This window comes from Lepisosteus platostomus, chromosome 8 (assembly GCF_059453375.1).
Source record: "Lepisosteus platostomus isolate fLepPlt1 chromosome 8, fLepPlt1.hap1, whole genome shotgun sequence".
Taxonomy (NCBI): Eukaryota; Metazoa; Chordata; class Actinopteri; order Semionotiformes; family Lepisosteidae; genus Lepisosteus; species Lepisosteus platostomus.
In genome coordinates this window covers 8,237,937-8,265,132 of record NC_142618.1, presented here as the reverse complement: position 1 = coordinate 8,265,132, position 27,196 = coordinate 8,237,937, and the positions used below count along the sequence as shown (strand labels likewise).

General features: G+C 36.2%; 1 protein-coding gene across 2 annotated transcripts in view; it reads left to right on the top strand.

Annotated features, from left to right (window-relative positions):
* The window catches only part of c8h8orf34 (chromosome 8 C8orf34 homolog), a 150,589-nt gene extending 123,722 nt beyond the window's left edge, over positions 1–26,867 (top strand). For both annotated transcript variants that reach the window (XM_088642285.1, XM_088642283.1), the window contains exons 12-15: positions 4,495–5,003; positions 10,709–10,805; positions 23,482–23,529; positions 26,460–26,867. In XM_088642285.1, the coding sequence (XP_088498411.1) occupies positions 4,495–5,003; positions 10,709–10,805; positions 23,482–23,529; positions 26,460–26,467 (662 nt within the window). In that variant the 3' untranslated portion in view covers positions 26,468–26,867. The remainder of the gene's footprint in view (positions 1–4,494; positions 5,004–10,708; positions 10,806–23,481; positions 23,530–26,459) is intronic.
* The last annotated feature ends 329 nt before the right edge of the window (positions 26,868–27,196 follow it).

Genomic DNA, 27,196 nt, shown 5'->3' with positions numbered 1-27,196 from the left:
ATGTGTACTTACTGGAATAGGATTCAAGAAATTAAATAATTTCCTTGTTTATAATTTTGAATGCATCTTATCATCTTTTCTTTATTGTCTGCATGTGAAATATACAGTATTGACACACTTGTATTATCAGGAACACAAAAAAAATTTACTGAATTGGTTTTGTATTGTGGGAAAAGAGCAATTTGTTCATAAATGAGGCAATCCTACTGCAAGAATAACACCATCTTTAGCATGCAATTTATAATTTTAATGCTATAATTATGCCATTTATATGTAGATCTTACACTTTTTAAAACTAAATATTCCATATTGTGTGACTATATACTTGAGTGCATTTTTCATATCTTTAAAAGTATTAATTTTCTATAATCTTGTTTACAAGGAAAATGTATTTAAGAAGTATGCCTTAGTAGAATAACTGGACATAGTGTACACTATAATCCAAGACACTTTGCTTGTTGTGACAGCTGCAATTTTGTATATAAAATGGAAGCATAACTGGAATAGATTACATATTTCAGTATAATTGATAATGACACCATTTCCTGAGAATATTTTATTAGAACTCATTTCCCAGACTGTGTTTAAAACCTGTTATCATCTACCTCACTGTGCTAAAGCCAAAGTACTACTGAGTTCCGATCATCCAAAATCCTCCTGTCACGCTCTCACATAATCAGTCACCTAACCTTTCTAAGTCTCGCAAACGCTGGCGCATTCCCACGGCCACAGTGAATCAGGCACCAGCCCGATCCGATTCCCGAAGAACGACGGCGCACGATCTAATCGTCCTATCACGTCTCTCGCCTCCCACCGCACCTTCTATTTAAACCTTCCTCAACCCGCACTTCACTGCTTGTTTTCCTGAGCTCCTCTCCCTTTCGAAACCTCCTGGATGTCGACACTGCCTGCCTACCCGACTCCGGCTCCGTCTTGCCCTGTAGGGATTGTTCGCTAGGGTTCTTCATACCTTCCATGACACCTCCAAAAGATACAGTATGCTGCTTATTTTTAACCCTATGTCATGCACTGTATATACTTGTGTTGTATACGTCAGATTTAGATAATTTTCTGCAGGAAGCGTTCAAGGAAAAAGATGATGATCTAGAATATGCTTTGGATTTTGATGGGCAAATATCCTTATGGATTGGAAATGTAGATTTTTCCTTTGTGCAGTGACACACTATGGGTGTCTGAGGGAATTCTAATTTGGCTCCCATTGCCCACTGACAGTGGTGTAGCATGTTCAAATCACAATCACAAGTGTTGTGCACAGCTTGGGAAATGTGTGCACACTTTCTCCTGCTTGGAACACCTAAACGTATATATAATAACAAGTGCACGAGTTGCACACTTCTCTTGCCACTGCATAGTAAGATACATTTCAAACGGTGTGGTACCTATTAGCATTAAAGATCATAGCAGACAGGAAGAGACTCTCAGCTCTGAAATGTCTGCATAGTTCAGTTCCACTTAGAAATGTAACAGCAGCATGGCTCCATCCTTATAGAATTTAAGTGGAAAAGTGCCAGAGAACAAGTGAATGTCAGAATCTGTTTAGATAGTGATACATAGCAGACTTGTGGAACAACAAACACATTCCTGTCAAAACTGTACTCTAATGATGAAAGGTGCTTTATGATAAAATGTGGAAAAACTCACATCCGCAGTGCCATGGGTTATAGTTAATATACTCTTCAAGTTCAAGTTCAAGTTCAAGTTTATTGTCATTATGCTCATATACAGGTATATGGTATAACGAAATGCTATTTAGCTTGCTCTCAATAAGTAGTACAAAAAAACAACAACAACAATACAATTGTATAATTGTATATATTAGAAAGACAGAGACAACAGGCAGTGTGCAAAAACAACAACAGGCATTGTGCAAAACAACGACAGGCAATGTGCAAAAACAACGACAGGCAATGTGCAAAAACAACAAAAAGGTAACAGGTAATGTGCAAAAACAACATCAGATGTGCAAAAACATGCATCAACAGAATGAAATAAAAGGATAGAAATTATGGGGAGTGATCTTTTTGACATGTAAGTCATGTTTGTGCTAACAAAAAATATAATTAATAATTATTTAATTAATTTCTGTAGATATGTTTAGGATATTTTTATATTAGTTATGGCCAGAATCCAGAAGAATCCCAAAGAATCCATGTCTGGTGTCTACTACTGACAGCAGAAATTTCAATCCATAATTTGTTTAAAATGGACTGAAGCACAACCAACCTCCTCCACTGGACAAGGATGATAAGTTGATGTTTTCCTTCCTGGTTGAAGGAAGTATTGACACATGCTTAAAAAATGCAAATATCAAAACATGAAAGCAAGCATTTCCCAATCCTGGAGTTTTATCAGTGCACAGTGTACTTCTCTCCAATGTGAAAACCATACTGTATGATCTATCCCTCTGCTTTTCACCTTTGAGAATTATCTGGTTGATGTAAAAAGCCTTTATATACAGTACGGTGCATTGTTTAATTATGCTGGCCATTGAATTTCTTTCACATTTTAATGCCTTTAAGCTTGCAGTCATGACACTTTGAAATAGCAATTAATATTTCTTCTGTACAGTACATGACATACTCAAATTCCAAACAAGAAAACAAAAAAAGAAGTCCATTGATAATTAATATGAAAGAAAAATGGAAAAGTTGTTGATTGTGTAAGTATTCAAAACCTGTGCCAGGCAAACCTAAATTAATTTGAGTATACAGAATTACCCTAATGAACCAGACAACTAGTTGAGTGGCCTCTGTGTGCAATGATAGTAGTTTACAGAATAATTATTTTGGTTAATCCTTCAGTCCGTTAGAGAATTTCAAGCAAACATTCAATCTAAATGACCAAAGAAATACTTTTCAAGGTGTCATAAAAGCAAGCTTAAAAGCAACAAAATGTGAAAACTGTGCAAGTCTGAATGCTTTCGCAAGGCACTGTAAATGCTGTTTCTGATCAATGAATGAAAACTGGTCCTCTGTCACACTAAATCATTAACCTCCAAACTCACAACATCTTTTTCGATCTACCAACTACACAAACAAAAATGAAAGAGGAGCATTTTTTTTTATTCGTTTGGTCTTCCAGTGGTATTGAAATGTAATTCCGAACAAATTGTTTGAAACTTTGTACTGCTTAACCTCAAAGAAAGAATGTCCAATTGATGTTATGGAACATTAAGAAAGGTACTCAAGGAAATAAGAATTTCTATTCAACATTAGAGCATAAGAAAGTTGGCAAAGAAGAAAAGGTCAATTGATTCATCTAGCCATCATCTTTGAGCTGATGTGTGCTGAGCGTTTTGAGTGGAGTGTCCAGAAGAGTGCTATATAAGTGTAACAAATTATTATTATTATTATTAGACGCTTTGGTTGCTAGTAGGTAATTGATCTAAGGGTTTCATTAGACCTTTGTTGGAAAAATCAAGAGTTTCAGGTTCCCCACATAACCTTTTCAATTAAAGACTGGAACTGGTTTATTCTTTTAGTCTGTAAGCCTGGGAAAACATCTGGTTGCTGTCCTCTGGACTGATTCCAGAGCAGTAAGATAGTTTTAGGCTACAATTGTGCAGCGCATTCAAATGAGGTCTTACTAGAATAATGTTAATGTTAATGTTAAAACATAATGTTACTATAACATCTCTTCATTTTACTTCTGTGTTTCTAACTGTACATCCTGAGGCTCTTTTTGCTTTTTGCATTGCTTCTACATGTTGTTTAGACATTTACCCAGTCTTGAACTCTATCTAAAAATTTTTAGTTTCCTTTGCAACGTCTACTGTTTTGGAGTCATCTGCAAAAGTAACAAGTAAACTAACTGTACCAGAATTAAGATCATTTATATAAATTAAGAAGACCAGTGCTTTAAATACAGATCCCTGAAGTACTCCAGGAACATTTTCTCATTCTCTGTATCCTCTCTTTTCTATCTATAAACTACATCTCAATCCAAACACAGGTATTATCTTGAATGCCTACTTTCTGAAATTTTGAAATTGGGACCTTCATCAAGTTTTCTAAAATGGAAATACTTCAAGTTGCATGTTCTGTGTGTGTCTATTACATTTGCTTCTCCAAAGAACTCTAAAAAGTGATTTTCATTTGACCTTATATTAAAACTAGTGTCCTCAGTGTCAACAAAATAATTTTACTATGACATGAAATTGTAGAATATTATTAAAGTAATATTTTATCATGAATGTGTGAATCATGAATAATATTATCAAACTGAATATAATATAATTATGTATTATGTATAACTCAAAATATTATTGTATAATGTTTTATGTGTAAGTATGAAATACAATTTTATCAGATCTGATCAAATTTTGATCAGATCAAAATTTAATTTGATCACATTACATTTTTTTTAGCTCTTGAAGGTTCTTGTGTTTTCATCATATTGATCAGTTATTATTTTTTTAAACATAAGAAATAACATATTACACAGTTTTAACAGATATATTTTTTGTTGTTACAGAAGTCGAGAAGGATCTTGCGAAGATGGCTGAAAGTACATTATTGAGGAGTCCTAACAGTCCTCACAGCAGTCTCCTTCTAACACCAGTTCTTCAAGGTGGTCTTCCGTCTTTGCCTGGTCCAAATTCTAGACCACAGTCGCCTGGAGGTTTTGCTGGTAAAAGCAGCCCATTATCTCTGCAAACCAACAAACCAGTTTCCCTAGCAACAAGCAGACCACAAACGCCAAGCAACCATAACAGCAGGCCTCAAACTCCCAACTCACAGAGCAGCAGGCCCAGAACACCGTCAGGAAATAGGCCCGTGACTCCGAATAGCTTGATGCCACGACCTGTCACTCCTAGCAACCAAGGCAACAAGAATGAAAACTTTGGAAGTCAGAGGAGCAGACCAGTCACACCTACAAGTCAGAGTGGGAGGCCGCTGCTCACTCCAACAGGACTCACTGCTGGGGCAATAACTCCAGAGAACATGGGAAAAGCTCAAAGTCAACGGACCAATCTGCCAGAGGTAATAAAGAGAATGCAGGGATGTCTTGTTGAAAACAGTTATGAATCTTAATGAGAAATGATATTATATTTCAGCCCAAGAATGAATTAAACAGTTTAGCAGAAATATGCTTGAGCAAAGTGACTTTTCACATTCCTGGCATTACTGGTACTGAGGATGCTCACTTTAGCGCATTTTCTGAGAAACATATTTGGAAACTGATTCGTAACCCTTGATTGCTGTGTACCTCATGCATGGTCATGAAATTGTCAAAATATGACAAGGGGTTTCAAATATTTTTTCCATTGTGCAATGAATCAACTTGTATTAAAATATTTGTAGATGTCAGTACAATATAGTAAGCCTTTAATTATTTGTTTGATATTTTACATAGGAACATAAGGAAGGTTATAAATGAGAGGAGGCCATTAGGCCCATCTAGCCCATTAGGTAGTGGCTAGTTGTTCCAAGGGCCTCATTCAGATGTTTCTTGAAAGACGTCAGGGTAATGGTTTCATCAATATGGCTGAGTAGCTTATTCTAAACTCCTTATATTTTATGCTGAGAACTTAACATCGATATACAGATTCTTCTTACTGTTTTATCCAGTACAGTGTCATGGGGAAGCTGAAGACTGTCCTGGCAAGTAACAGGCATAAGGCAGGATACAGCCAGGATGGGTCGCCAGTCTATTGCAGGGCAGACACACAGACACAAACACGCAAACACAATGCTAGGGCCAATTTTCCCAAAAGCTAATTAACCTACCAGTATGTCTTTGGGCTGTGGAAGGAACCAAGAGCACCTAGTGGAAACCCAGCAATACAAACCACAGAGCCGCCCTAGCAGCTAATATTTATGAACAAATTTAGCCCAAAACTATTTTAAGTAAAACTGTGTTACATCAATTAAGCAGTATATAAGAAGAAAGAAAGTTAACAAGAGGTTTATAAAATAATAAAAATAAGAAAAATACCAAGAGGAAAAGGAATCATAAGTGCATATTAAAAATCACAGAGACAATGAGATAAACTAAAGGTATAAAAGGACAAAACATTTTTTTCTGCATTTTTTCATGTGGAAACATTTTTTCTACATTCTTTCATGTAAAAACATGAAAGGAATAGCAAACAATTTAAGGGATAATTGTGGATTATAATTGCAAGATAGCAAAGCTTTAGCTAAAGAGCACAACCAGTATTTTAGTGAGCATGTCACTGCTGAAGAAACTAATAGAGTGCCTTTTGTCCTGACTAAACACTAAACCAAAATGTGTGTCAGTTTGTGCAACCAAAGTTGACACAATTCAGGTATCCTGAGTTTAAGGCAGTCCTCAGTCTCTTTGCATGTGCCCAAGTATATGGACAATATTCCAAACAGGCTAGGTTAAAAAATGTCAGACAAACATTACACATATATGTGGTTCATTGTGTGTATCAAACAAATATGTTCATCAGGATCAGCAGGGTTTGACTGTGTCCATGTTTGCACTAATCTGTCGCTTTATATATACGGGCCAGCTATGATCTGTATTCCACAACAGTGGATGTGACGTGCACCATATTACTCAGGACTACTATTTTGTAACTGGACTAAATTATCTGTGTTATTTTGTGAGTGCTGCTGTAAAACGAATTTCCCCAAATGGGACAATAAAGCTTGAATTGAATTAAATATATAAGAAATTTATTAAATGGCTCATGTTAAAGTAAATAATGATCACAGAAAAAATCATTTTTTTTAAGATTCCATCTGGGCATACAGTATACCTGAACTGTTAAGATTACCAAAATTATTACTGTTGAAGACATCCAGAAAGCCTATTAATTCTTTAACTTTGTATTGTTAGAATTAGGATTCACGGTTTAAGTAATAATCTCTAATACTTGTTCTTATTGTGAATAGAAAATAGGAGCACATCGTTAATATAGTACGGTTTTTTACATAATATATGATATTCTTAACATAAAAGTCACAAAACATTATTGCATTTGAGGTAGCTGCAATACACTGCCAGAAGTAAGTGGAAAAAATGTGTCTGTGGTTTAAAATTATAGACATAAATAAAAGTTTTATTTTTTAAAGTTCTTTTTCTCATTGAGTAGCATTGTTAAATTTAAGTCCTTTTTTGTCAGCTCTATTAATCGCGAGCTGGAATTTCAGTATATTTTGTCAGTTCTTTTGCCTGTACTTCTGAGGCCTAGTGAGATTATAATAAACTTCAAAACCGCAAGTCACCTCTTATTAAAGCCACATGGGTTCACCCTAGTTGGCACAAAATCAACAAAATGAGAAAGGGGAAAAATTTATCCAGGGCTGTGAAAAATAAAATATTCCTTTAGATAAGTAGAGAGGGAGGCACAGTGGCACAGTGGCTAGTATTACTGCCTCACAGTGCTGTGACCATAGGCTCAGTTTCTTGGGATGCTATCTGCATGGAGTTTGTAGTGTCCAATGCTTTCTGAGATCTGCTGTGGCCCCTGTGACCCTGAATTAGATAAGCAGTTATTGAAAGTGGAGTGATAAGTAAAGACGTCAGAAGAATAATCCTTTCAAAATGTTTGTGTGTTGAAAAATGTTGTGTGTGTCTGTTTGGATCAGAGGATTTTATTCTTCTTGCACACTGTATTAATTGTGTTGATGAGGGATGAATACAAAGAGCATTTGTGTAAAATAATAGTTTTGGAAAAAAAATCCAATTTTTCTTGTGGAATCCTAATAACGCTATTGCAATACAATACTGATTTTTCTAGGGTAGAAAACCCAAAGCCTTTCAAGAGCCAAAAATTGAAAAATAAAACAAGTTACTAGCAGCCCAATATATAACCATTATGTGGAATCAAACATAATGTTTTATATTCCATCAGAAGAATACACACAGGTGGTGGAAAAAAAAAGCAAACACAAACAAATGTAAAGTCACTGATCATCGGACTAGCACATGGGGACAATAAGACCCGTTTGCACAGCTTTATAGTGTCTATCAGCATCTGGAATTCTGTAGGGATGTACTGTAGCAGCATTCTTTCACTAGAAAGTCAATTAACTTACACCTGGCCAGTGGAGGCAGAAAACGCTATCTTAGACGTAGTTTCAGAATGTCTCATAAATACTCAATTGGGTTCAGATGTGGTGAGAGAGAAGGCTGTGACATGTGGATAACTCTAGAGCGATGCTCATCAAACTAAGAGGGGACCACTTGTGCTCTGTGGATAGGAAGCATTGTCATCCTGGAAGATTCCCCTCCCAACAGGAAAGAAATAGTGAAACATGAGTGAAAATGATCAATGCACACAAACTATGCCGTTAAAATACAACCCAAAACATTGCAGGACCAACAGTAATGCATGTAATGCATGTGTTTGGATTGAGAAGAGGTTAATGGATTGAAAACAAGGGAAAAGTGTTCGAAATGGACTGATAAAGTTAGTGGAGTACTTTAGGGATCTGTATTAGGGGCACTGCTCTTCATAATTTATACATATGATATACAGTAAATCCTGGTGCAGTTAGTAAGGTAGTTATGTTTGCTAACTTGCAAACTATGACTCCAAAATAGGAGACATTGTAAAGGAATTTTAGAAAAGGTTTAGATCGAATTCAAGACTGGGTAAACACTTTTCAGATTATGTTAAATTTACATCCTCAGTACAATGTTCAGAAGCAATGCAAAAGCCATATATTACCCCAGGATACACAGTGAGAACCACTGAGTCAAAGTGAAGAGATGTTACTGTATATAAACATTTACTCCTAACATTTGAGCAGTCTGTTTTTATTATTTATTATTATGCTTACGCTCTAAAATTTGAGTTCAGTTAATCTGCAGTTGCATAATGTATACATATCACAGTCCTAGATGGTACATTTCTACCCACTGTTCAGCTTTCTTATGATATCTTTCCCTTTGAATTTTACACGATTGCTTGTAAAACATCAGCAATTTAAGCAGTCTTGATAATTGAAACCTCTAACACCTATAACGTTTGCCCACAATCATAGCCTCAATTAAAGGCAACCAGACCTGTGCATTTTATACACGATTATTAGCATGCTAGAATGCTATCTCTCTAAAAATTAACAACTAAAAACAAAATCATGCCTTTAGTATGTTTTTCTATGAACCAGAGGATACAAGTGAAAGCTATAAGGATGTGTGTTTAAAACCAAAAAAGGAGGTATGTCTTTATCCAAAGGATTGGGACTATGGAACAAGCTACCCAGCCATGTTTTAAAGCCAGTAACCTAGCTTCTTTCAAGAAACCAGTTTATGAGATCCTTGAAGCTGTTAAATATCCAATGGATTAGGTGGGCCAAATGTCCCCTCTCATTTATGACCTTTCTTACATAACATATCAGACATCTTCATGCAACAATAGCTTATATATTAGATTGTTGTAGTAATATTACATATAAGGAGAATACTTCCATTACTTTACAAATCAACTGGGACAGTTAACAAAATGCATAAGCCATATGTTTTACATGGTATTAATAGTCCAGTTATATAAGATTAAATTTCATGGCATTACATAAAATCAGAATTGTAATCCTCTGTTCATTTCTTCCTATTCTGTTTTTGCAGTGAAGACTATGAAAAGATATTATAACAACTTCAGTGCTTGCTCTATCGGCATATTCTACTGTGAAATTTTTGTTTCTGCCTACACAAAGTATGCTGAAGGTTTTCCATTATTTCAGAGATTGGAAAAGTATGGCTTCTTTACAAAGCCAATTTAGGTTTCTATACCAAAGCTCTTACTAATCAATAGAAGAAAGTGTTCAGATTTACTTCCTTCTTGCACATGACAAACTAATCCTAGAATTCCTGTGTCATTTGCTATGAATGTGTTACATGCCGATGTACTGTATGGGAATCGGACCTCCATATTTGCAATGTTAAAAACAAGTTGAAATTGCAACACACAGTATTTTGGACATAAATGTCCGACATAAATGCTACTTTTTTCTTTGTCTTTTTGCTTCATGTCTGTGAGCTGCATTCAGACATAAAGTAAATCTCACAAGAGATTCAAATCACGAGAGATCTATTCTCTGTCTCTCCATTGCCAATCTCTGTCAGCCGTTTATACATACTGTACATGTAACTGTTTTATATATATTTATATATAAGCCAGAAGCCTGCAACTCACAACCGGCAAGTGGTGTGAGCCTGGCCAGTTCCTAAGAGGGCAGACCTCCTGGGAAAAACTAAGGTTGCTGCTGGAAGGGGTATAAGTGGGGTCCGCAGGGGGCGCTCACCCTGCAGTCTGTGTGGGTCCTAATGCCCCAGTATAGTGACGGGGACACCATACTGTAAAAAGGCGCCATCCTTTGGATGAGACGTAAAACTGATGTCTTGGCTCTCTGTCGTCATTAAAAATCCCAGGGCATTTCTAGAAAAAAATAGGGGTCTTTCCTGGCATCCTGGCCAAATTTACCATTGGCCTTTACCAATCATGGCCTTCTAATAAACCCCATCTATTAATTTGTCCTAATGACTCATGAACTAATGTTCTCCTCCCCACTGAGATCTGGTGTGTGGGGAGTGTACTGGTGCACCCTGGCTACTGTCTCATTATCCAGGTGGGGCTGCACAAGGTGGCGGTGGAGGGGAGGCCCTATTACCAGTAAAGCGCTTTGATTGGAGCGTCCAGAAAAGCACTATAAAAGTGTAAGGAATTATGAATAATTATATATGCTTCTTGTGCATTCTCTCTCAACAGGATGAGTTCTATCAGCAGTTACAGGCTGTTCGACAACCCTGGCTAATTCCCAGTGACACAGACAGTGACTGTGTGGATCAGCCTGATCAAGACAAATGTGAGTTCAGACCACTTAAGCGATCTGTTAGACAAGTATAAAGGCAACCACTTAGAAGTGATTAAAGTCTCGTAAAGATCTTATTTGGGAGACAACCTTAAATGAGGTAGTAACAGAAGAAAAAAACATCTTTCTATAGGTTTTTCATCAAGGTGAGCTGATTCATTGCTATTTCTTTTGCCAATAATTTCTTTAAATTTCGTTGAGATGCACTTAAAATTACAGAGCAGGATCCTGTTCTTCTTAGGATTTGTATCAAGGGGCTGGTCTTCCAAAGATACACAAACATAATCTCTAAAAAGTGGAGGATTATCCATTAAAAACACAAGCATTAAAACAGGGTTTCTTTTCCTGCATTCTCATGTCATACAGTATGTATGACTCAATAGATTCCTGAAACAAATGTTTCTGAACTATGTCTGGTTTCCCTTTCCTGTTTATTCCTGTTTCCTTTCCATTGTGATAAATAGTGTTAATCTTTGATTAAGGTTAATGTTGATTTAAACTTTACATTAAGGCTTCTTCAGTTTAAACTTATAGCAATTTAAGGTATGTTTTTTCTTAGTATGCCATAATTTATTTCATGATTCAGTTTCTTTGTCTGTTGTTTATAAGAAACATTTTATCACTTTAATCAAAAATAAGTGATATCATAACTACGTCAACAGGAACTTGGATACATCTCCTTAGATTATCAAAAGAATTAGGAGCAACAAATGGCAGATATACAAAAGAATATGTATCTTTTCTAAACCTTCATTGCTAATATTGTTTTATTTAAGGTTTGTATTAAACTTTATTTCACTGAGTATTTTTCTGTTAAATGATTTTATTGAACATTTTCTTACACAGGTTAACCCATTTTTTTATATTCTTTTATACATTTTTATTAATGTTCAACTATTTATTCACTAAATGTATTTGTCAACATACATTTTAAAATTGGAGATATAGAATGATATATTTTGCTAGAACAGGTTCCATGTATGTTGTCAGGCAGTGAGCAAATTCAGAAATGCATGAATTTCACCTTAATTCAAAACCATGATATCAGTTAACAAACAGACGATTTACCACACAGCATTTGGTTAAGTTGACCATTAGCCTGGCACTTGACTTTGCTAATTAAGATGATCAACATACATAAATAAGTGCATAGAAAAAGTACTGTTCTCACATCTTAGATTTTGTCAAATGTAAGTAGGCTATGAAAGAAAGGGGCTCATTAAGCTTTTTGAAATCCATCTCAAAGAGTAAGAAATAAGTGCTTGGTATTGTAATACCATTCATAAATCTTGGCTGTTCTCAGATGTTCCAGAGTTCTGTCCCAGGACTTAGTTCTGTCCAATTTATGTTACCTCTTGGTCACATTATTCCACATCATGGACGTGGGTTTCGGCACTATGTTGATGACACTCAGATTTGACAGTACAATATAAGAAATATAAACTAATGTTCCTATGTATTTGTATGTTAGAAGGTCTTGAAAATGATGGCTTTTCCGTATTAGTTTATTAGGGAACAGTTAGAATGTTCATTTGGTATTTATTGAATCACTTGCGCAAATGAGTGTTCAAAACTGGTGATGCAATTAGTTTTCTAAAGGTGCCAAAGACCGTAGAGCATTACCCTGCATGTGTATAATAATGGCTGGGAGATTGAGGTGGGGTGCCAGGGTGCAGCTGTTCTGGGTTTTTTCGTGGTCCTCTATTTGTTTCTTCTTTCTTTAATTTTTTTGAATACTGTGGCTTAAACCTTGTTTGCATCCACAATATACAGTACCAACTTCTGTGTCTTTAATGTGCCTCTAGAGACCCCTGCATTTTTTCTGCATATGATCCATAAACCATGCTAGACTGCTTTTGTTGTTGTGAAAAGGCCATTTATAAAGTCATTCATTACTTTTTTTAAGTAGTTATGTTTTGCAAAAATCTTTCCATTCATAAAAATGCTCCAGTATTGAAAAATCCTTTGTGCCTGCTGTGAAGTAATATAAGAGTTTCCATAGCTGAAAAATGAGAGCAGTATGAGGTGGATGACAAATGGACAGAATGCCAACTGTCAGGAGAGGATATATCTTTTGCTTCATTGTGCACAGCTTCTAGATTCAGGGCTGCTGATAACCAGATATGGGAGAACAGTCTTCCTGGCAGGAGAGGTCACCATTCACACAATATGTTGTATTCAGTATGAAGGAGAGAGAGAGCTCATAGATCACATTGAATAAAATGCTCATCATCAAGTGTACTATCCATCTCGTTAGACAGTGATGTGAATAAACAAATATTAAGAGTCAGGGCATACAATTTGACACCCAATTGTTTGTGTATCCATTTTATGCTAAAATATCTTGATATGCACGTGAATTGCATTTTCATAAGGAAGCAACCACTTTTACTGTATGTAGACTTTTACTGTATGTAGCACACAACTTTGCGCTATCCAAAACTAACCAGAATATGTTCTGAAGACAATTGGTCACTGACATAGACCGCTCTTTGTATGTGATGTAGCTAAACAGCAGCTATGGACTCAGTTAATTTGCTTCTGAAAAGCCTCGAGTTTATGTGTGGTGTGTAGAGCACGATTAGTGGAGAGGTCCAGTTTTTCCAAAGGAGGAAAGTAGCTTGTGGAAGTTTCAGGCTTTCAGAATGTTGGCAGCCATATTTCTTTAGCATGATGGGCAATACAGCATTACCCACATTTACAGTATTGCTAGGCTGTGAAGAGCCCACAGTGTGGAACTGTAGTGGGCTACAGATTCCATTGCAGCTGGTGGATTTAATGATAAAGGTACTCCTGACTTAAGTAAGTGCGACCTTGGTTTTGTTCCACATTGCCTTATGTGCTATGCATATAGCTGCAGACCCTTGACTTTGTGAAACATTTCCATTTTCCCTTTTGGAGTTCTCTTTGGAATTTTACAATCTGCATCGCTACTTTTTGGGTGCCAGAGATGGAGCGAAGCGGTGCTGACGACAACTCATTCAAAAGCAAAAACTGCAACCCCTTTGTCACCCTCACTGAAACCAATACTCTTCAGAGTCCTGAACTCTCTACTCTTCGTAGGTGGCTTGGAAATGTTACTAATTCTTCCACTGGATCTTTCATTTCCTTTTTAGGAATTTGATCTGCTAACCATTTTCTTATTCATATTTCATTTCAAGTCTTCGTAATTTTGGAATGCTGGATCAGTGTTATGGAGTTCCACTGACTTCTTCTGGAGGCTCTTGACAGCCTTGATCTCCTGGACAGGTCATCATTCTCCTTAGCCTACAGTATATTGGTACTGCATTGTAATAATATGGTGAATGCAATCAGCAAGGCAAACTGAATGTTAGGATATGGAGTTCTTAACTGAAATTCCAAAGGGATGACAGCAACCAAGTCACTTTCAGTCCAGCTGTTCTGAATCATAATCATCCCCACCATCATTTCTCAAAAGCTATATACATATGCAAATCTCACATTTCACATTTATCTTACATTTCCCTCCTCCACCCTATCTCCATTTTTTATCTACCTCTTGGTTAACTCCTCATTCTCCATGAAGGTCCCATCCTTCTTGACATACAGACAGGGGGTTAAGCCAAATTTCCCTGTGCCTAAATATTCAATAAACATCCTCAAACACATCTATTTTTGGGGTATCATTATTCCTTTCCTGGTTTTTATGTTAAAATTTTGCCATGTAATGCACTGTTTAGAATATTTTGTACAATTTTGGTCTTTACTTTACCAATAAAATATCACTGCTACCGATTTACTGCACAAAATGAAGATCTAATATGTCCTCATTCTCAAAACAAAATCTTATTCTCCTGAAGAGAGAAGACTGCAAGTGAGCCTGATTTAGGTTTTTGAACCTCAGAGGCATTGATAAAATCAATACTGGAGATCTATCTTTAAGAAATTCCATTTTAAATTCTCCCATTTAACCTATAAAAATAGTGTAATGTTGTTATTGTGGAACAAGTGTACTGTGCATTAAGCACATTAATTTTCAAAATGTATTTCCTAAGAATGTGGTATTGTTTCCAGTGAAAAGGCACAAAATGTTGATGCAAATAGAGATGAAAAATACTTTAGGTTAAACCTTTCAGTGGTTAAATGAGTCACTGGAATATTCTGGTTATTTTAGACAAAAACACGTCAGGCCGGGAGACATGGAGAAAAAATACAAATGATATTAATGCTGCAGAAAATGAATGTCACCAAAATTGCTTAAAATGTTTTCAATTAAAAAATATGTACTTTCTGAAACACAACACCTAATTTCCATCTTACTCTATCCTTGCTGGAGGTGCTGAGCATCATTTAAAAATGTTTTACATCCTCACTATAAAACTCTTTGCTTTTTATTTTACGTTTGTCTGCACCCAAGTTTCGAATTTAAACATTTGGACTCAGGTTTCATATTTTCATCATATAAAATGCGGCTTGCTGTTAACTTCTGAATGGAAGTACTCCCTCTGCATATTAGACTCATTGTTGTTGCTGTCATTAGGCAACCTATCTTAATACCAGGCTTTCATCAGTTTCAGTTTTCACTGTAGGCAGAGGAATGGCTCGATCTGACATCTTCTGGCCCTAAGAACCAGTCGGATTTGTTAGTGGATAGAAGATATCCTGTTTTTCATTATTTTCCTGGGTTTCCTTGTGCTTTAGCCAAGAAAACACTTTTGGTGCTTCTATTTTTCAAGGTATTAACATTAAGTACATTTTAAAGTATTAGCCTCATTGTTAAGATAATCACATAATTAGAGGTACTTGATAGAGTGTTTTTGAGGTATCTCATAATAACAAATCCCATGCATGTCATCATTTCAGAAATTATCGTGAGTCTACAGAAGTGAAGTTAGACTCCTGGGGCAAGGATTATCATCAGATCTATTAAGTATAAACCCTTCCCATGCCTTGGGCCTGTCTTTGTTACTAATGATATAAACAAGGCAGAGACATTTATTAATACTTTTTTTTCCTAGCACATAATAGTCATTTCTTCTTCGAATGAATCACGGACATTTGCAGCATTTTCTTTTCCTTTTGTTTTGATTTGATTCATGTTGTATTTGTAGATAAAATGTAAAACTGTTCAGGTGGGTAGCTGCGTCAGCATGCGTAGGCTGCAAAAGAACAAGTAATAGGTTTATTCCATGCTGAAAAGAGAAGAGAGAAAACACAACGTTTCAGCTGTGAAGCCTTCTTCAGGTGTGAGAAATACAGGGCAGACAGCAAAGATTAAATAGCACAGGAGAACGAAAGCTGGGAGAGGGGAGGAGGCAGGAGGGGCAGAGAGGCAGTGGGGCCACTCAGGAAGTGCAAAGTGGAGAGGGGTGAAGAAAGGTGTGAAGTCAAAACCTGCATGAGAATAGAGAAGATTACACGAAAATAAGTCGGTCATTGAGAGAAGAGGGGAGGTGTGAACCTAGTTTCAGGATGAGTTTCGTTTCTGTTGTCTTTCTGCTATGGGAGTTGAGAAATCCTTCTTTGAGAACAGAGACAGAGAGTTCAGTGTGATCACAGCCAGCTGAGGTGAAATGAGAAACTATGGGCTTGGAGAAATCTTTAATCTTCACAGCCCTAACATGTTCTCTGAAGTGGTCTCCTAGTCTCTTTCCCATTTCCCCAACGTAGATAGCTGGGCATTTCTTGCAGGAGATACAGTAAATGAGGTTGCTGGAGGTACAGGATGTCATCTGGACGATCTGGAATTGACCTGGGGGGCCCTGAATGAGCGTGTTGTTAGATCTGTATTTGCAGGTGATGCAGCGAGTTCTGTTGCAGGGGAAGGTGCCTGGTGGGGATGATTGCCGAGTGTGGTCGAGGAAGCTGTGAACAAGAAGTTTATGTAGATTGGGTGGACGATGGTATGAGATGATTAGGCGGTTAGAAAAAAGGGTACCGATGGAGGGAACGCCCTGTCAAATGGAGTAGTTTTTAATTTAAAAAATGTAAACTGTTAAATTTGATCAAATTCAAAATGCAATTAAAAACATTTTGAAAGTATCTGATTTTTTATAAAAGACTACCATTTTGCAATGTCAAAATATGTGATGCAGTAAGATTAAGAATAACCATTATTTTACTTTTGCACAGTTTATTCCTGAACATGTTTTTCTTAGACTTAGGAAATAAAGGCACCTGATGAAAAAATAAACTTTTTATGAACACCTAATCTATAGTGTAGTTTTTATTTTGTTATTAATAGACATTTCTGTTAATTATAACATTATAAATAATCATATTGGGATTATTTTCTTTCATTGGAAGTTACAGGAAGCCCTGTCACTTTTTAAATGAGGAGTGCAGGTGGTTTTCATCGCTATGTGGAGATTCTGAGACACTATCCTGACTTTTTGATGTGTCACTTAAGAGTGCACTCTGAAAAATGCACAGGTGTATGTAAAGGATTTGGCCTTCTGTTGGTTTTAAATTTATTATACAATTTGAAGGAGCAAACTTTAAAAATGTTGTCTTAAATACAAGGCAAGAAAAGAAGAGACAGGTCCGGGTGTTAGGATATTATACTTTTTAATTCCCCTTTTCCAGCTGACTATATGGTGTAAAAAAGCATTAAACAGTAGAAATTCTTTTAATATTAAAAGAAAATAAATTATTGTTTTGTTTGGCAAAATCTGTCAAATGCTCATAGTTTTAGCTGTGTGTATACACTGCTGGTCAAAATTTGTGGAAACATGAAAACATAGAAATTGAATTTAGACTAATTCTAACATGGGAAGAAAGTATAATGAAGGGTATACTTTACTGAGATTTCTGAGTTTTTTTTTCACGACATTACTCTTCTTGTTAGTAATTATAGCAGCAAATGTTTTTGAGATTCTGTCATACAGCTTTCACTTTTCAATGGGATAAAGTCACGCATACAGGGAGGTCAGAACAACAGTTTCACTAGAATGGGGCACTGTGTCAGCATGAATTGGCACCAGAGAAACAAATAAAGATTGATTCCACACTGAACAGTAGAAAGAAGAAATTGTTCCACCAGTAAAGTGTGAATAATTTAGATTTTTAAAGCAAAGTAAGTTTTGAAGTGGCTAGGAAATATTATGCTGCCTTTATAGGTATACAGGTACGAATGCAAAAGTTTGGGCACCCCTGGTCAAATTGCATGTTTCACTGAATTTCTAAGTGGAAGGAAATTACAACCTCTGCAGGGTACACATTTAAACATGATGTCACGCCCTCTGCAGCCAGAGGGCGCTCCTACTCTGTCCTGTCCGTAGTTTCCAGTGCTTTGCTCTCCTTCCGGTGTCTCTCTCTCCCTGGGGCTATATATTTCCGGGTCACTTATTCTGCTTCGCTCAGCATTGACGTTCGGATGTTCTGAAACCCGCCTAGCATGCAGGTCGCCCCACGTCCTCTGCCTGAGGGCGTTGGTTTCTATTCGACTCCTAAACCTGGGCCTTTTCTCTGTTCCGCCACTACGCATATGGGTCTTTTTCCGCTCTCCTGCCTCTCCACGGTTTGTCCTTTCTAACATCCGTGACACATGACATATTTCTGAACGCTTTAATGCACTATCACTATTTCTTATTATAATTGTTATTACCATTTATTTTACAGATTGAAAAATAAAACAGTGAATGTGGCGTGCGCAAAAGTTGATTAATTAATTCTTTGTGAAGGCCTCGAAACTTGATTGACTCGTTAGGCCTTACATTAAGCCAGGTGAAAATAATTCCAGAGTTTAATAAATACTCTGATCCTTCTAACCTCTCAGGAAGTTGTGGCTACTCTCAACAACCATGGGCTCCTCTAAGCAGCTAAATAAGGACTTGAAAATAAAGTTAATTGTCTCTTACAAAGCAGGGGAAGGCTATAAAGAGATATTTAAACGCTTCCAGCTTGGAATTTCCACTGTCAGAAACATCACGAAGAAATGGAAGTTAAGGGGAACTGTTGAAGTCAAGGCAAGATCTGGAAGACCCAGAAAAAAACGTTGATAGAGCTGCTCAGAAACTGGTCAGATATGCAAGGGAGAACCCACATATCACTGCAAAGGATCTTCAGACAGGTTTAGCTGACACTGGAGTAGTCATCCACGGTCCACAGTACAGCGTTGCTTACACAAAAATAATCTGCATGGAAGAGCTGTCAGAAGGAAGCCTTTCCTACAACCTCATCACAAAAGGCAACGTCTGAAGTATGCAAAACAATACATACAGTAGATAAGCCAGACATTTTTTGGAACAAAGTGTTGATGAAACAAAAATTGAACTTTTTGGCCACAACCCCAGAAGATACATTTGGAAACAAAACAGGTGAAGCATTTGAAGAAAAGAACACCTTGCCAGCTGTTAAGAATGGGGGTAGATCTATTATGCTTTGGGGTTGAAATATTGTACGGATGGAAGGAAGAATGGATTCAACTAAATATCACCAAAACCTAGAAGCTAATGTCCCAGAGTCAGTGAAGAAATTGAAGCTGAAAAGAGGCTGGATATTTCAGCAAGACAATGATCCAAAACATAGCTCAAATTCAACCATGAAGTACATACAGGAATGAAAGTTTAAGGTTTTGGAATGGCCTTCACAGTCTCAAGACTTGTATATTATTGAAAATCTATGGGGAGATCTCAAACATGCAAGTAGACCTAAGAATATTTCTGAGCTAGAAGACTTCTGCAAGAAAGAATGGGAAAAATCCTAAAGCCAAGAAAAGAAAGACACTTAGCTGGCTACATAAAAAGTTTGGAAGCTGTGATTTCTGCCAAGAGAGGTGTTACTAAGTACTGAATGATGTGGTGGCCAAACTTTTGCACATGCCACATTCACTGTTTTATCTTTTTAGTTGGCTAGATTCAGCAAAAAATTTGCATTAAAATGTGCAGCAATTCGTCATGTTTAAGTTTGTGCCCTGCAGACGTACTTCTTTTCATTTTGAGATTGTGTGTGCAATTTAACCGTGTGACTGTAGCCATTATTTTATTGGTCTGTTGGTGGAGGTCTACTTTCTGTTACTCAAAAATATGTTTTGCTTGTCATTTCCCCAGATAACATGGTGGCATGTCTAATATTCCTCGGGGGCTTAATTGTAGATCTTGAGTTTGATGCTTAAGCAGTGCAGCCTTCTAGTTGAAAACCACATCATGTAATGAGAAATGGAAATGGAGGCTTTGACTTCACAGCAGGCTGACTTGTTCAGCAAGGTCCAGGGGTAGTGTTGGTACTGGCTTTCCTGACATCGCGTGCCAGTACTTGTTTCTGTTCGGTAGCCAAGTGCGCCTTAAGAGCAAAAAGATCCGCAGTCATTTCCTGTTGTTTTAGAGGCTGCCACAGTGGGGTAACCACTAACCCCAACCAAGATGAAAGTAAACCCTGCTTCCCCCAGCACAGCCCCTTTTGTGGTTTGAATTTGGGAAAATAAAGCTCAATGCATCCTTAGTTAATATTAGATTCACACCTTTAGAGTGTACAAATGACAGCTCTGTATCTGGGCATTTAAGTAAAATTCAGATTTTATCCGATTATACTATTTTTAGCAGTTAAAATCCCCTTTTAAGTATTAGTTGTGATGTTAAATTGCTGGTTAAGCAGGTTTCAGTTTAATGAGTCAATTAAATTCAAGGAAAAATAGAAAAGTTCAGCATTTAATATTTCAGTATTAACATTTCAGTGCCAGGAAGTCCCAGATGTTTACCATAATTGTGTCTTAAATGCAAATTCTGAGTTTGAACAAAAAAAGACAATTGCTCCTCACAAGCCCAGCAAAATTACAGCTCTATTAAAATAAATATATATTTCATGCTTGTTATAATATCAAATTACAGTTGAGTAAACAATTGTTTTAGTTATTTTGTGATTATATTCATTTAATATCTTTTGATCATGTTCAGAAGAATGTAATTCTTTTTAAATAAATCCAAATAAGATGTTTCCTTTCAGCAATTTTCTTTGATATATTTAACCCTACACCCTTTATTGTGCTATTAAAATGTCTGGTAGTGAAAATAACTGAAATAATGCTTTCAGTGCCCTTTACACGTTCAAAAAAATATTTATTGAGATGTATGTAAATGCTTTATTACAGGCAGTGTAATGGAAATATGCAGAAACATATGGAAAACTCTAATCAAGAAAATAATTATGATTTCTCATTTAAATATTGGACATAATGTGATTCCTTCTAATATTTATACATTTATGTATCCAAGTGAAACTGATATCTTTTTTTATTCTTTTTCCTTTTATCTGTTTATATTGACCCCTTCCTCCATTTAGTGAGAACTACCAATATGACTCTGTAATTTATATTTGCATAATGGTGTGTTTCAGGTTTTTTGGTTGTTAGGGTCCTGTCTACTGCAGCATTCTCACCAGTTAAGCTGCAATGCTCTTCATACCATCAAGGCCCCAGTTAGAAGTCCAGGCCTAGTCCCAGATGGGTATTTATTAACCAGCTGTTAAGGTTTTGACATCATGGCTGTTTAATGGCTCGTTTCCAAGTACCTGCTTAAACGTCTAGGGACTGAAGCTACAGTACTAATAATCTTTTATTGACCATCAATTAAGCATTTTATAACATTTAAAGAAAACTGCAATTAAGGCTACATTCTTGTTTTAGTCAAGTGTAATAAATTTTCATATATTTTGGTGCTCCTGGTGGATGTTGAGTCTGGTTATAATCTAAGGAAAATTATGTTCAGTACCATAAAGTTGCTTAAGTGCATAATCAGAGTCCAGAGCACAGTGTGAGGTAGGAACTAAATAACGCAAAGCAGACGACAGGTTGAAGCTGAAGGGATTTTGAATAAAGGGCCTGTTTTCTAGGCCCAGCCTAGAAAACCAATCCACATACAGTATGGACCAAATGTTCAAAATGTTAACTACATCCTCTCATGTTACTTTTACAGGTATCAACCAATGTGTGATAAGTTAGAATGAAAACACACACCTTTCAGATAGGTGTACTGATGGAGAATGCCATTTTACATCTTTAAGTGATACCTCTTATGGGGGATTCTGACTTCAAGGTGTTCAGTTATAACCCCACAGATGGTAGCTTTGCATCAATGACTCCGGCAATGCACAGATGCCTGGACCTGCAAGTCCCCCTGTGCTGAGGAGAGTAAAACCCCCCTGTCTTATGACAGTCTAAACCCAGCTCACATTCCCTATTGGTGTGTGAACAATCCATCATCTGGTGAATTCTTAAGACAGTAAGAGCTAACAAGGGTGAAGACTTGTTATCAGCTGACAGTGGACAACTTCCAAAACCCATGCACAATGTATAAAAGAGGAGAAGAGACTGCTTATTTTTATAATGCACTAAGACTCTGCCACCTCGCCGTAATCAAGACTTAAATCATACTTTCCCCAACTAATTTTTGTAAGCCTTTGTAATTTCATTGCTAATAATTTATTTAGGCTTTTTTTGTTGTTGTTGAGTATGTCAAATTGTATTTTCCTCTTTTTAAGAATACTTTCTGTGGAAATGCTTGGAGCTACTTTTAGCATGAAAGGTGTTATTTATATTAATACTAATACCACCTGTTATATGGTTTTGATTCTTAATGTGACAGGTAATGAAAATTGCCAAGCAGGGAAAGATTTTTTTTTTTAAAAAAAAGAACAGAAATGTGGTGAAAAGTGTCCAAAGGGTGTAGACTATCTGGCACTTGGAGAAAGCTTACCATAACCAAAGCCATGTGGTGAACAATTTGCTGCTGTACTGCATGTTTTTTTCAAGGAAGGAGGGCTTTTAAATATGTTTACTCTTCTTTTTCTCTCTGTACATGCATTTAAACCTTAATTGTTAGTTGCTAAGCTGTCTCTAGATCTTAGTTAACAAAACAAGGTAGTGTTTAGTTGTTTTTTATTTCCTACAAACGGTGATTAAGGCGAGTTCAAATGTTCAGAATGCCACTAGTGTGCAAATTACACAGCAGTTTCGATGTGAAAAGACAAATTGTCAGGATGTCTTTTGTTAAACAGTAGAGAAGACAACAAAAGCACAGTGATAAACATTGCAGGCTAGAGCAGCCAGCTGCAGAGATGAAAAACACGTTAATTGGGAATGAGCAATTAATGTCACTTGTCAGCTGTGCTTCAGCAAGAGTAAAAGAACCAGGAACTGTATCAAGATATGAAAGACATCATAAGTAACCCTTCATATGAGTTTTAATCACCTGAACTTTGTAGACATCAAAGCCACACCTACTGTACGCAGTGGGAAATTATGTTGTCTAGCTGCAGACTTCTGGATGTATTGCAACTTACTGAGAAGATCTGTAAAGGAGCCTGTAGAGTTAAGAGTGGCCGAGTTCAAGCCTTGATGTTATAAATGCATGAATCAAGCACTCACCATAGGACATTAATAGATATTGCCTAATGTGGGCAATGTACTATGACAAATTTGCCTCATAGTAGGTTTCTTGTTTAAAATAACCCCCGACACGAGGATCCATTTGTGCTGGCTGAAATACAGTGTGTAACTACTGAATTTTAATGTCTGGCAATGCCAAATCTTCCCATTAAAAAAACATTTTACTATTTCTTCACCAGTTCTGCTTGACATGTCTGATGCGAACACATATATTACTGCTTAATATGGTTTGCCACGCTTCTGAAACTGAGATGACAAAATGCTGGGCTATGTTTAGTTTTTGACAGACTGTGCAAAAATAATTTGAAGAAATATTCCTTCTTACAGGTAGCCAGACTGGAGTTCGGGATGCCACTAAAAGATCTGTGTTTTCAGGTGAATGTCTTTATTGTTATTCTTATTAGCACAGTAATAGTTACAGTAGTATTTAACTAGCAAAAGCATTTATAGCAGTGGTGGTGATGGTAACAGTCATAACAGTCACTGACATTGAATTATTCCATAAGAGCAAGACATAAATGTGTATTAAAGAATGTCACCCTTCTATCATTCTTAGGGGATTTTTCTCACGTCCTTTTTCTCATGTAATTATGAACTAAGTTATTTTAAAAATGTTAACAATCCAACAAGGAACAAGTAATGGGTTTATTCCATGCTGAGAAGAGCAGAAAGAGAACACAACGTTTCGGCAGTGGAGCCTTCTTCGGGTGTAAGCGAAGTGTTAAAAACCGAACACTATTTGAGCTAAAGAAATTTAAAATCATGATAACAGCTTGTCATCTTGTTACGAAAATGTTTAGCACTGAAACAACAGTTTTACTATGAAATATTTAAACTTTAGTGGTAGGACATGGGCTGAGAGTCAAAATGGAAACCAGTAAGAAAGAGAACTGAAGAGAGAAGGAGGCAATGATGAGACACTGAGTGACTGTGAATGTAACTACATCTCTGTCAAAATCATAAATCTACCAAATAAAGGGACTTATGGGGCTTATTATGAAAAATATACTAGTGAGACGGAGAATTCTTGCCGTTTGGATGTTACAACACTGAATCCATGCTACCCTATTACACTATCTTGGTGAGAGAGCAGAAAGCACAAGACAGATTGAGCACCACAGGATTTAAGTTAGAGTGGAGACATCTGTTGAGTCCTCAGCTTGAAGAGACTCTTATCGCCCTTGATTCTGGATGTATACCTGAACGCCGATTTGTTTGTCCTCAATACGATGTTTAAGCCTTTCTGTATGCATTTCTGAGTTGATGGGTTCAAAGATCTGTTTCGGTGGATCATTGCACCAAGCCTAAGAAGAAGGCATGAAGAGGGTTATTTGGTTTATTTCTTATGTCCTGGTGCCACAGTGTCATACTGTAGCCCTTGACATGTTGAGCAGAGAAAGAAAGCAGAATTCTGTCTCTTGAGCATACTCCTGGAACATGAGATGGAGTTGATATTCTGATTTTGCCTGTAGTTATATTGCAGAGCTTTGCCAGGAAAAATCCTGTTACATCAAAATAGATTGCTTTGTGCTAATCTGGCTTTTGATGTTTGACATTTTAGAATTTGCCTCCACGTTTCATATTTTGTATTTGTGTGTTACATAAAATACAGACCCTCCCTCAATTAAGAATAGTTGGCTTACTCAGAATCAAATTTATGTAAAATTACTGTAAATTAATAAAAAGAAATGATTTGTAAAATCAGTTTTACATATAAATATACATAAAGTGAGCAGATATGAATACACTCCCTTAAATAAATTATCTTTATTAATCTAACAGCTATTAATATCAATTAGTTATTGTTACTTCTAGTCTTTTTAATATATGAGTATTTTTATTTTATTGCAGAATACTCATACTACAGTATTAATTATATATTTATGTGGGCTAAGCATTGTATAGAATAGGATAGCAACTTCTTCTACTATGAATAAAGTATAAAATAATATACAGTATTGTATGTGCACAAGACTCAAGAGTGAAATCCAAAGTAAGTAAAAGCCGACAGTTTCCAGAACCAAAGTCTTATGTAACCTGAGGACTGTTGCAGTTGTTGCTTCAGATTGTTACATTTCAGAGCTCAATATGCAGAAAATGGTTTAAGAAACTATTTAAAAGGGTAACAAGTAACAAAGTACAATAACTCTACTTTATCAATTAATTTTGTGTCCTGTCCATTGAAAATCACAAATTCAAAGTTTCTCAAACAGTGCAAGTCTTTGGACTCAATTCAACTTAAGTCTTCTCAATTAAAATTAAAATTAAAAATAAGGAAGTCCTCCAAAGTTGGGCGGGTGGAGGTTGGTTCAAGAAAAAAGAAAAAAAAAGTCTTCTCAATTTTAATGCAAGTCTTTGGAGTTTCATGGGAATACAATTACAAAGTTATAATTCGGATGTAGTGTACACACTTTCTTCCCATATCAGAAAGCGTCATGGATCCAGAATTCTAGACAATCTTAAATTAAATTATGCATATTGTTTAAGCATTATTTTTGTACTTTGCTTACATTAATAAATATATAAATTCAATACAGTTTTTATTCCATTGTTGTCAACCGATAGAAAAAGGCCCTCTAAGACAAATATGAGAAATGTGTTGACTAAATTCTGATTTTGTTTAAAATGCTTGTTTGTTGAGTAATTTTAATTTTTTGATTACGCCCCAAATTCCTCATTAAGTTGTCTAATTTGTGTTCTTCACCACCATATTTTATCCTCTTACTCACTGTATTGAAGTAATGTACTCCACAGATCTGCTGAAACAGCAAAAAGACATATTCTACTGTCTGACTTGATGGAAGATATGTGTTGAAATAGACACAAAGCATGTACACAGTAGCTGTGAAGCACTAGCATTGAAACCTAAAACACTGGAAAGTGTGACCCTGTGAGACACTGGTTTCCATTGACTCATTCTGATGCAGCACTGAGACGCAGGAGAAAGAGCTGTTGGAGAGGGAGGATTGTTTAACTCATTTGCCTGTGGCTTTTCGTTGCTGGTTGGATCTGAATTTCAGCCAGTGTTGCACAGTGTAAAAACATCATTGGCAATGAAACGTTCTTTTTTTTTTTACAAATGGATTTATGAGCTGGCAAACTTCGAAAACGTCTAGAGCCTTGGTTACATCACTTGCCTGCAGCTGCTTTGATGTGTCCAGTTTCGATTTATCCTTACACCTCTGACGTGATGTGGCAGAGGTGCGACGATGTGTTATATGTCATCACATTTTTCTAAAACAGTTCATGTCTCTGTACATGTCGTTTCTGGAACACTAACCAATGTTTTCCTTATTCTTCTATAGGTTTATGATGACAAGGAACCAGAATACTGACCTGATCTGATTATGCAAATGGATGGACATTTTAAATATTCTGTATAGAATAACAGAAATCATTTATTTTTATAATTTATATGAAAAAAATATATACTATATCTTATATTACTACTTATATACACAGAGTTTGATTTTCTTAGATGCAGCTTGTATTCATTTTTTCTGTGCAAGACTACCTTTATCTTAGGAGATGTACAAATAATATTTTTAGTGAAGTACAAGCAAATCATATATACAGTATGCATTTTACCAGCTCAAAGCATGTCTTTTGGTATTCTTTCATTTAAATTGCTCTTCTGCTTTTATCATGGATCTACACTTTGTATTCATCACTGAATGTCATTAAGATTAAAAATCTTATTTTACAGAATCATATGCAATCTCATTAAATTAAAATAAATATGAGACTCATTTTTATCTAACTGCTCCATATGCATTATAGAGGTTTGTGATCTACAATTGAATCAATTTATCAGTTATCACCTGTAGAAACCCATGCCATTCCCATCATTTGAAATGACAGGAACCCTTTAAGAGTCACCTTGTCTATATTACAAAGGAATAACTGGGCTGTAAAATATATTTCTATTTAAGATAAAATAAAGCAACCAGCTGATTTAAAAAGAAGAATGAAGATCTTTTAACAATGCTATATAGAAAGGACATGTTTTGGTGGTCAATTTTATTCAATTTAATCTTTGGAG